The sequence below is a fragment of the Chanos chanos genome, chromosome 12 (assembly GCF_902362185.1).
Source record: "Chanos chanos chromosome 12, fChaCha1.1, whole genome shotgun sequence".
Lineage (NCBI taxonomy): Eukaryota > Metazoa > Chordata > Actinopteri > Gonorynchiformes > Chanidae > Chanos > Chanos chanos.
The window spans coordinates 23,471,951-23,484,450 of record NC_044506.1 but is presented as its reverse complement, the minus strand read 5'-3'; the positions used below and the strand labels follow the sequence as shown (position 1 = coordinate 23,484,450).

Sequence of the window (12,500 nt, the reverse complement as noted above, 5' to 3'; positions counted from 1 at the left end):
TAGAGACTGGCTTCACTAAGGGGAGAGGTGAAGTTAAAGATGCCTATGGTGTCCTCCACCACCACAAGTACATCATTAATCTTTTATACGACATTCTGCAGACGATTTCCACTGCCTTCATCTCTCAAACAATGAGACTCCGTCTTGGTTCGGTATTTGCAGAGATGCAATTCCAAATTTGTATAACAGCATTCCGAGACGGGCAGAGGGCAAAGGACTACCCAACGAAAAGTCTTAAAGGTTCTTAAAGGTTCTTAGATCATTCATATCTCGTTTGATGGCTCTGTTATTCTGCCTACGCCCCCTGTCCGACAGTGTAAAACAGTGCTGATGGAAAAAAGTTCTGTTACCTTGCACTGGGTCAGAATCACCACTCCAGAGTTTCGGTAATTCTTCTTTTTCATCTGATATTTGGGGTTTATGCATTCCCACTGGATCTGACAAAAATGCAGGAGAGAAAAACACCCCATGAGAAGAAGAGAGGACAAGTTTAAGTGACTCAATACAAAACAACATCCTGGTGTTTCGGGTTTGAAATGTAAAGTGTTTTTGGACATTTGAAAAGTCGGCAGTGTTAGTGGATTGCTCTGGTTTTGAAGGAGCTGCAGTGATGATGATGATGATGATGATGATGATGATGATGGTGCAATCAAATGTTATAAAGTGCTGCAACTGTCTACAAGACAGGAGGTAACTGATCTACTGAGTTTCTCTGTCTATGCACCTGTAAATCTACAGATCTGTCCATGTTCTTCCATCTCTTTTTCTACCCCCCCTCTCTCTCTCTTTCTCTGCAGGTAGTATTAAATACACAGTGAGAATGGAGGTATTTTCAGTCAGCAAAGTCTGAGAGAGAGAGAGGGAGAGAGAGAAAGAGAGAGAGAGAGAAAGAGACTAGAAGAGAGAGTAGGAGAGACAGGAGAGAGAGAAAGAGACTAGAAGAGAGAGTAGGAGAGACAGGAGAGAGAGAAAGAGACTAGAAGAGAGAGTAGGAGAGACAGGAGAGAGAGAAACAGAGAGAGTAGGAGAGACAGGAGAGAGAGAAACAGAGAGAGTAGGAGAGACAGGAGAGGGAGAAACAGAGAGAGTAGGAGAGACAGGAGAGGGAGAAACAGAGAGAGTAGGAGAGACAGGAGAGGGAGAAACAGAGAGAGTAGGAGAGACAGGAGAGAGAGAAACAGAGAGAGTAGGAGAGAGAGAAACAGAGAGAGTAGGAGAGACAGGAGAGGGAGAAACAGAGAGAGTAGGAGAGACAGGAGAGAGAGAAACAGAGAGAGTAGGAGAGACAGGAGAGGGAGAGTAGGAGAGTGAGAGAAAGAGATAGAATGAGAAAAAGGTGTAATAAAATTCAAGTTAGTGAATGAATGAGAATGTGTAGAGGTCTCAAGGATGTTGTGGGGCTGTGTGTGTGTGTGTGTGTGTGTGTGTGTGTGTATCTTCAGTGCTCTCTGTTTTAACTTGATGTTACATTTCCAACTCTCTTTAGAGAACCTCTCACTGGAACATCAAAGCAAAGCAGCACAAGAGAACTGCTGTAGGAATCCTCCACACGCCACACAAACCTCCTGGCATCTTATCATTTCAGCCAGAGATGTGTTTTCAGCAAAGGCAAAAGGCAAGACTGTTTCCACTCATCTCAGAGTTTAAGTATGACAGGAGGTGTACTCTGTCTCACTGGATGGTCATGCATTTTCTCTGATGGAAAGGGACATTAGTGTGTGTTTGTTCACATGGGTTTTCAATCTTAATGTGTGTGTGTGTGTGTGTGTGTGTTTGCGTGTGTGTAAGCGTGCATGCGCATGTTTGGTCACCTCCTCAGTGTCTTACTGAATGAATACAAATACAAATAGTAATTCTTCTCTGTGTGAATTTGTGTGTGTATACGTGTGTGGGTGGTGTGTATATGTGTTTGTGTGTGTGTGATCTGTGTGTGTGTACCTGTTTCCCATCCATGGCAGTCTTCATCTCTTTGAAGGTTGTCTGGAATTCTCCAATGAAGTCGTGTTTCCCATTTGAGTCCCAGTCCCAAACTGTGCACTGACGGAAAGAGAGCATCATTCCTGACCCATCTCCCAGTGTCCAAACCCTCACTATCACCAAATATCACATGCACACAGTCTGTCTGGAGTCTGTTCTCAGTCTGTTCAAATAAGGCCAGAATTTCACAATTTCTGTCACACGACACTTCAGAAACTGTTACACAACCCTCAACGACGTAGCCGCATTTCTGTGTGTGTGTGTGTGTGTGCGCGCGCGTGTGTGTTTGTGTGTGTGTGTGTGTGTGATGTGTGTGTGTGTGCGCGCGCGCCTGTGTTTGTGTGTGTGTGTGTGTGTGTGTGTGTGTGTGTGCGCACGCGTGTGTGTGTGTGTGTGATGTGTGTGTGGTGTGTGTGTGTGTGTGATGTGTGTGTGTGTGTGTGGTGTGTGTGTGTGATGTGTGTGTGTGTGTGTGTGTGTGATGTGTGTGTGTGTGATGTATGTATGTGTGTGTGTGTGATGTGTGATGTGTGTGTGGTGTGTGTGTTTATTTATGCGTGGGCAGGTGACTGTGTGCTGAGTAAGCTCCTGTAACACACATTCACTAATGAGAGGTCGACGAGTCAAAGAGTCGCACATTACACACACACAGCCTGCCACATCATCTATTATGTGGGTGTGTGTGTGTGTGTGTGTGTGGCAGGAAGGAGCCACACTGTAGCTTTCCTACAGGTGAATCATTAATAGGGAGACGTTAGTGGGGGGTAATCAAAATTTGAAGACCATTTAAAATATTAATACAGTGATGCTGTGGTTGACTTTTCAACTGGTGGTGTAAAAGCCAGCGATAAAGACCCACAGCACAAAGCTGAATCACCTCACTGCTAGAAACACACACACACACTCACACACACACACATACACACACACACACAAGTTGTCTCTCAGGTTCAAAAGGTGTGTAACTGACATTTGGACAAACCCAAACATTCCTCTGAGTGAGTGCTTCAGAGCCATGTCTGGACTGGACTTGTTCACCAACATCAGCAAGTCCATGAAGGGAATGGTCTTATATACTCACTCATATGTGCTCACTGACATAAATAAACAATATACTTTTATTATAGTCTGTTAATTGCCCTCATGTTTTAGAAAACCCCTGAGACCAGAGCCTCATGTTTAATTAAAAGAGTGTTGTGGTGTTGTAGATGCTTGGATGAGGGCTCATATAGTCCAGGTTAGTTTGGAAGACTGAAAGAGACAGAACTACTCTGCAGCATAAAATCACAACTCATACACCACTCATACACTACTCATAAACTACACCACTCATACACCACTCATACACTACTCATACACTACACCACTCATACACTACTCATACACTACACCACTCATACACCACTCATACACTACTCATACACTACACCACTCATACACTACTCATAAACTACACCACTCATACACCACTCATACACTACTCATACACTACACCACTCATACACTACTCATACACTACACCACTCATACACCACTCATACACTACTCATACACCACTCATAAACTACACCACTCATACACCACTCATACACTACACCACTCATACACCACTCATACACTACTCATACACCACACCACTCATACACTACTCATAAACTACACCACTCATACACTACTCATACACTACACCACTCATACACCACTCATACACTACTCATACACCACTCATAAACTACACCACTCATACACCACTCATAAACTACACCACTCATACACTACTCATACACTACTCATACACTACACCACTCATACACTACTCATAAACTACACCACTCATACACTACTCATACACTACACCACTCATACACCACTCATACACTACTCATACACCACTCATAAACTACACCACTCATACACCACTCATAAACTACACCACTCATACACTACTCATACACTACTCATACACTACACCACTCATACACCACTCATACACTACACCACTCATACACTACTCAGTCACTACTCATACACTACACCACTCATTCACTACTCATACACTACACCACTCATTCACTACATCACTCATACACCACTAATTCACTACTCATACACTACACCACTCATACACCACTCATTCACTACTCATACACTACACCACTCATTCACTACTCATACACTACACCACTCATTCACTACATCACTCATACACCACTCATAAACTATACATTCACTCTTTCCCTGACTCACATGTTTTCACTATATTCAAAACCAAAACAAACAAACAAATAACAAGACCCCCATATAACATGGTTTTGTACTTTGTAAAGTTGTGTGTCTCCTGTACGGCAAATGGAGCTAACAGGGCCCATGCCTGGCCGGGAGGCCGCGGCAGACAGTCCTGAGGGTTTGTTTTCAGATCTGAAGCAGAAAGCAGGGACAAAGATACAGGGCTTTCTCCACAGCAATGAAAACATACTCAGATTCATTCACCAAACCGCTTGGGTTTCCAAACCTAAAGTGCATGGCGTTCTCCTGTGTGTTCCAGCCTCTTTTGGTATTGTTTAGATACTGTTGGGCACATTTTTGGGGTAAGGTGTAGACTGACCGACTGCGGGGATAAAGCCATTAAGGTGTCTGGGTTTGGGCAGTACCACTGACTTGCTGTGTGTGTGTGTACAGTGTAGTGAATCCTGGTGTGTTCTGTATGCAGGCTCATTCTTCACTGGTGTTGAAATTCAAACAGTCTCTTTGTAACACAGACCCGACGGGGGCCGAGGCATTCCAATGAGATAGCTGCATTCACAACGCAAAGTGTATAACACACACACACACACATACCACAACATACACACACATGCACACACACACACACGCACACAGAGGTGAACCCAGACATAACACCATAATCACTTTATCATCACCCAACAAGCTCATCTTATGCTAACTTAATTTTCACACATCTTTTTACCTGATTTAAACTATTAAGATGCAAAGGAAGCAAAGTAAATACACAAACAAGGCACGTATATAAAGATGTTTAGTGTATTAAAGTGTATCTAACATGGTAACTTCAGTTACGAGCTCGTTTCAGATCATGTTTCTGTTCAGATCTGTCAGACTGTGGGAAGCAATTACTGTAGTTACGGCAGCGATCACCCTGAGGCAGCACTTACAGCTTACTAAAAAAACTAAAACAACAAAACAAAAACAACAAAACAAAAACAAAAATCCGTCCATGTCCAATTTTTTTTTATCATGTTCATAAACTCACTACCATATCCATAGTTGGACACTGTTTTCTAACTAACATGATCACAGTCAGGCCGAAATGAAATAAGTCTTTAAAGTGTCTGAATGACTGTCCTATCCCAGCTCTCTCCACTGCTGTCTGTCTGACATTACTCTCTTAACTCTCTGTCTGTCTGACATTACTCTCTTAACTCTCTGTCTGTCTCACATTACTCTCTTTACTCTCTGTCTGTCTGACATTACTCTCTTAACTCTGTCTGTCTGACATTACTCTCTTAACTCTCTGTCTGTCTCACATTACTCTCTTTACTCTCTGTCTGTCTGACATTACTCTCTTAACTCTGTCTGTCTGACATTACTCTCTTTACTCTCTGTCTGTCTGACATTACTCTCTTTACTCTGTCTGTTTGACATTACTCTCTTTACTCTCTGTCTGTCTGACATTACTCTCTTAACTCTGTCTGTCTGACATTACTCTCTTTACTCTCTGTCTGTCTGACATTACTCTCTTTACTCTCTGTCTGTTTCACATTATTCTCTTAACTCTCTGTCTGTTTGACATTACTCTCTTTACTCTCTGTCTGTTTGACATTACTCTCTAAACTGTCTGTCTGTTTGACATTACTCTCTTTACTCTGTCTGTTTGACATTACTCTCTAAACTGTCTGTCTGTTTGACATTACTCTCTTTACTCTCTGTCTGTTTGACATTACTCTCTAAACTGTCTGTCTGTTTGACATTACTCTCTTTACTCTCTGTCTGTCTGACATTACTCTCTTAACTCTGTGTGTTTCACATTATTCTCTTTACTCTCTGTCTGTTTCACATTATTCTCTTTACTCGCTGTCTGTCTGACATTACTCTCTTTACTCTCTGTCTGTTTGACATTACTCTCTTTACTCTGTCTGTTTGACATTACTCTCTAAACTGTCTGTCTGTTTGACATTACTCTCTTTACTCTCTGTCTGTTTGACATTACTCTCTAAACTGTCTGTCTGTTTGACATTACTCTCTTTACTCTCTGTCTGTTTGACATTACTCTCTTTACTCTCTGTCTGTTTGACATTACTCTCTAAACTCTCTGTCTGTTTGACATTACTCTCTTTACTCTCTGTCTGTTTGACATTACTCTTTAAACTCTCTGTCTGTCTAACATTACTCTCTTTACTCTGTCTGTCTGACATTACTCTCTTTACTCTCTGTCTGTCTGACATTACTCTCTTTACTCTCTGTCTATTTGACATTACTCTCTAAACTCTCTGTCTATTTGACATTACTCTCTAAACTGTCTGTCTGTTTGACATTACTCTCTAAACTCTCTGTCTGTTTGACATTACTCTCTAAACTCTCTGTCTGTTTGACATTACTCTCTAAACTCTCTGTCTGACATTACTCTCTTTACTCTCTGTCTGTTTCACATTATTCTCTTTACTCTCTGTCTGTCTGACATTACTCTCTTTACTCTCTGTCTGTCTGACATTACTATCTTTACTCTGTCTGTCTGACATTACTCTCTTTACTCTGTCTGTCTGACATTACTCTCTTTACTCTCTGTCTGTCTGACATTACTCTCTTTACTCTCTGTCTATTTGACATTACTCTCTAAACTCTCTGTCTATTTGACATTACTCTACTCTGTCTGTTTGACATTACTCTCTAAACTGTCTGTCTGTTTGACATTACTCTCTAAACTGTCTGTCTGTTTGACATTACTCTCTAAACTCTCTGTCTGTTTGACATTACTCTCTTTCTAAACTCTCTGTCTGACATTACTCTCTTTACTCTGTCTGTTTGACATTACTCTCTTTACTCTCTGTCTGTCTGACATTACTCTCTTTACTCTGTCTGTCTGACATTACTCTCTTTACTCTCTGTCTGTCTCACATTACTCTCTTTACTCTCTGTCTGTCTGACATTACTCTCTTAACTCTCTGTCTGTTTAACATTACTCTCTTTACTCTCTGTCTGTCTGACATTACTCTCTTTACTCTGTCTGTTTGACATTACTCTCTTCACTCTCTGTCTGTTTGACATTACTCTCTTAACTCTCTGTCTGTTTGACATTACTCTCTAAACTCTCTGTCTGTTTGACATTACTCTCTTTGTAAACAGGAGAAGAGACAGCTCTGACTCCAGAATCCACTGATGTGATGTTTTTTTTGTATTTTTCTGCATAAGCTAAACAAACTAAGAAAAACTGTTTGTGCTGTGCTGTGCTGTGCATTGCTAATACCTAATTAGCACAATTTAATTTATAATTGAGTATAAACTTCAGGAGGAGCATGTGGAATGCAAGAACAGAATGGTCTAATACTCTTTCTGCTAAGAACAAACCAACATAAAAAAGATGTTGTGACACATTTAGACAGAAATAGCATTAGGAGTCTGAAGGACGCAGAAATTCCGTGTCAGAAGATGTAGCTCTGCTCCTCAACTCTCATACCTTTCAATCCATTACAATATAATTACTTTTCTATTACACGACTTTAACACTAAAACTGATCCAAGAAGAGGAATATATTACGTATTTTTTAAATATATATATTAAAACCAGGGATTTGCATAATGTTAGGATATATATCACTGATACAATCATAAACAAAAGTCTGATGCTCGCTGTAAGAGAAGGGTTTCAGCTGTGTTAAAAAACAGAGTGCTGAATTGTTTAGACGTGACTGTATGGGGAATTCCTATGGAAGGTGCACTCTGAATGCAGAGAGCGGAGCTGTGGAGAGACTGGCGTGGATGAGATCGATTTCTCCTCTGTTACACTTTGTCAGCTCTTCTCAGCAGCGTGTGTCAGGGGCAAACGGCGTTGGGGGGTGGGGGGGGGGGGTGTGGGTAATTAGCGTGTTCAGACAGATGTCAGGTTAGATATCACACAGCTGAAGAGAAAGAGCTGCTCTCTGCTCTGCCTCTAAATCACTTTGTCATCACTACATACACTGACTGCAATCCAACACCACAGAAATTTTGCTTCTCCTCTCTCTAAAGTACGGACAGAAATAGATATCGATATCGAATTTCAAACCATAAAAATAAACCTGTGCATATACACAAATATACAAATATTGACTGCTGACAACAGTAACAGTCTTGATATGATATGCAGTATAAGTCAGTGCAACTGTCTAACTGTCACACACCTAACAGGTCTTAGCATGTGTTATTACTATGTTTTTGTTATATACATATTACGTAGTAATAGCACGTGCAAATGTTCACTAGACCTGCTGAGTAGTTCCTATAGGAAACTCCTCAGAGGGTTTGGCTCCATTGGCAGTTTTACTTTATGTATTTACTGCTTTGACAGTCACTTGAGAGTGATGGGATACCACGCTGGCATTGCACATGAGTTTCTACTGTATTAACTTAATTACACTCATCAGCCTTGATCAATACCAAAGTCAGGATTCACTCCATCTCAAAGATCTACAACTCAAAGACCTAGAGCTCAAAGACCTAGAGCTCAAAGACCTACAACTCAAAGACCTACAATTCAAAGACCTGTGTCTAAAAGACCCAGTGCACAAAAACCTTTTGTTAAAAACCTACAGCTCAAAGATTTAGGGCTGAAATCTACAGCTGAAAAATCTACAGCTCAGAGATGTGTGGTTCAAGGATCTACAGCTGAGACTTCAGTTAGTGAGCAGACAGAACGGAAGACAACAACAGACGGAGTCAGACGGCCGACTCTCAGAGAACACTGTCTTCTCATCCTTCTCTCTGCTAACAGACTAACTGCCTCAGAGCAGTCAAAACACAAACTCTGAGCACTGCATGGCACGTACACTTAACACACACTTCATTTTAATTCTCGTAACGTAAACATTATATTAATCATGTAAAAACGGTTTACCCTCAGTTCCCGTTCATGGTCACCACTGCAGAGTGTATTCAGTGAAACTTTGAATGACTTCCACACGGGGTTGAGGTTGTTCATGATGGTCTGGGAGAAAACAGAGATAAAACCATCTGTCAGTTAGAATTATGCCACAGAATTACAAGAATAAACGCAGAAATGAGGAGGTTTTGTGTTCATATTCACCTCCGTCCTGTGCACAAGTGAACAGGTTCCATCATCATTCACTCTGAAGATTTCTAGAAACGGATCTGATTTGCTGAAAAAGTCCTGGAAAAAAGAAGTTTTACAAAGATTTGTATTCTCTCTACACACACACACAGAAACACACATACACACACGCATGCGGGCGGCGTGCACACGCACACACGCACACACGCACACATACACATACACACACACACACACAAGCACAAAAGCACACACACATATACATACACACACACACACACACGCGCACACGCACAAACACAAGCACAAAAGCACACGCACATACATACACACACACACACGCATACACATACACACGCGCACACACACACACACAAGCACAAAAGCACACACACATGCACATACACACACACATACACACACACACGCGCACACACACACACAAGCACAAAAGCACACACACATACATACACACACACACACACACACACATACACATGCGCGCGCACACACACACACACATTTATAGTAATACACCACTCATATAACAATATTATAAATGGTTTCCTGCTGCACACTCACAGTAAAGGCAATAAGAATTATTGTACAATAGAACAGAACAGACATGAATAGATTAGTGTTAGGGTAACAGTATCATTACCTTATCATCTAGTTTCTTTGCACTGAAGGCCAGCTCTACATAGTCATCATTTCCAGAAAGTTCCTCAGCTGTAACCTGTTATGACATCAAAGAGAGAGGAGAGAGTCACGGTCCACACTAAGGTTAGTCAGCTCTGCCTTAGAGCACCAGCTGTTTGATCCCCACAGGGCAGGATATCTGTGGTCTGTGGTCTGGGAAGTTGCATACATAAGATATGCTGGTTTTGGCTGGACTCAAATGAAACACCTTCCTCACTATTAATAAATATATATTGGTGTTTACACAGGCTCAAAAAAACAACATATTCATACATTTTATAGTAGCTGGTTATTGCCAGTGTGAACTCTACTCTACGCAGAGCCTACGCTGTAGCCTACACAAGTGGCCCATGCCGTTGTGAGCGTTTGTACTTGTGCGCTGGTGTGTCTGCGTCGCTCTACAATGACACCGCCAAAACGCTACGCCACTGTGTTGAGTTTCTTCGTGTACTTCAAACAATGAAACTAAGTAGATCATGTTGGAGTCGGAGCTCATAAATGCTGAACAACAGTTACTGTTACTGAAATGACTGAAACGCAGTAACTCTTTTTCAGAGGCGAACGTACTTGTCCCTCAAACTCTTCCATCTCTTTGTACACTCTGTGACGTCCAAACCGAGGTTTAGAAATCTCTTCCCCTGAACTTGCTGCCGTCTGCCAATCTCTGTAATGTGGTGGAGAGCAGTCGTACAAATGTACATAGTTACGGACTTCCTCAGTTAATCTCTCCTCAGTTTGGTCCAGTCACAGTTGTTGCAGTCTGCATCGCCGCGTGTTACCACGACATGTAGTTACGTTTTTGGGGAGGTGCGTGTCAGGCTATGGTGTAGGGTTAGGGTTAGAGCCTACACCACACCTACAGCATAGGCTATGGTGTAGGGTTAGGGTTAGGGTTAGAGCCTACACCACACCTACAGCATAGGCTATGGTGTAGGGTTAGGGTTAGGGTTAGGGTTAGAGCCTACACCACACCTACAGCATAGAGTTCACACAGAAGTATAAATCGTCCTTAAGTGTGCTCTCTGTGTGTGTGCGTGTGTGTATGTACGTGTGTGTGTGCGTGGTTGTGTGTGTGCCTCTGTGTGCATGTGTGTGTGTGTGCGTGTGTGTGTGCATGTGTATGTGTGTGTGTGCGTGCGTGTGCGTGCGTGTGTGTGTGCATGTGCGTGTGTGTGTGTGTGTGTGCGTGTGTGTGCGTGTGCGTGTGTTTGTGTGTGTGTGTGTGTGTGTGTTTCTTACCGTGATAGAGGACTTTCCTGCTGTGTTCCCCTGTTTCAGTAAAGCTTTGGCGAGTTTACGCTGAGATACGATCTACACAGTGAGAAGATAAAAACCTTCACTGACATATTACCACATGTGTCACATGATCACATTCATGACACCTTCTCTCCTAATGTACAGCCATCTGTTCTTGCGTGCACTGAACTTGCTGTGGTGTCCTCTTGTGTATTCCCGCCTCTCTAAACCTCACACACACTCCACTGTCCTCTTGTGTATTCCCGCCTCTCTAAACCTCACACACACTCCACTGTCCTCTTGTGTATTCCCGTCTCTCTAAACCTCACACACACTCCACTGTCCTCTTGTGTATTCCCGTCTCTCTAAACCTCACACACACTCCACTGTCCTCTTGTGTATTCCCGTCTCTCTAAACCTCACACACACTCCACTGTCCTCTTGTGTATTCCCATCTCTCTAAACCTTACACACACTCCACTGTCCTCTTGTGTATTCCCGTCTCTCTAAACCTCACACACACTCCACTGTCCTCTTGTGTATTCCCGTCTCTCTAAACCTCACACACACTCCACTGTCCTCTTGTGTATTCCCATCTCTCAACCTCACACACACTCCACTGTCCTCTTGTGTATTCCCGTCTCTCTAAACCTCACACACACTCCACTGTCCTCTTGTGTATTCCCGTCTCTCTAAACCTCACACACACTCCACTGTCCTCTTGTGTGTTCCTGTCTCTCTAAACCTCACACACACTCCACTGTCCTCTTGTGCAGCCTTAGCGTGCGGACCCACCTGGCCAAGCGTACACTCCATTGCTCCCAGAAAGTCCGCCTCCTTCAGCCCGTTATGACTGCTGCTGATGTCGTGGAGTTCAAATCGGAGACGCTGCACCTCCTCAAAGTAGAAGTCCACTGTGAAGACTTTAGAGAACACGGGGCCGATGCTACTCCGAATCACCTCCGTACGGTCCACCTACAAACCATAACACACACAGCCAATCAGTGACCACTTCACAGCTTCACCACAGAGACAAGAGCCAGACAGAGCCAAGTCCACCAGAGCCAAGTTCTGACCTGTGAGATATTTGTCAAACTCAAAACCTTTTCAGGGAACCAAGGGAGAAGAACTAGTTCCATGCTGTAAATATGACCTTCCCTTACCCTTCCTGAGAATCTACAGGATTCAGTTTCATTAGAGCAGCTCCTGCCTTTTACAGTTCAGCTCTGATCTAAAAGAGTGGACCTGCGTTTTACCCCCTCAAAACAATCTTTAAACCCCAGCCCAGCCCACACTGACACGCTGA

The 12,500-nt window shown here is 42.7% G+C and overlaps 1 protein-coding gene across 1 annotated transcript in view; it reads right to left on the bottom strand.

The window, feature by feature from the left end:
- The window catches only part of cpne4b (copine IVb), a 25,246-nt gene that overhangs the window by 10,703 nt on the left and 2,043 nt on the right, over positions 1–12,500 (bottom strand). Inside the window, exons 2-8 of the mRNA XM_030788715.1 lie at positions 11,990–12,169; positions 11,198–11,269; positions 9,921–9,995; positions 9,275–9,358; positions 9,086–9,175; positions 1,939–2,037; positions 351–437 (exon numbers count right to left, since the gene is read on the bottom strand). Coding sequence (XP_030644575.1) covers positions 351–437; positions 1,939–2,037; positions 9,086–9,175; positions 9,275–9,358; positions 9,921–9,995; positions 11,198–11,269; positions 11,990–12,169 — 687 coding nt within the window. The remainder of the gene's footprint in view (positions 1–350; positions 438–1,938; positions 2,038–9,085; positions 9,176–9,274; positions 9,359–9,920; positions 9,996–11,197; positions 11,270–11,989; positions 12,170–12,500) is intronic.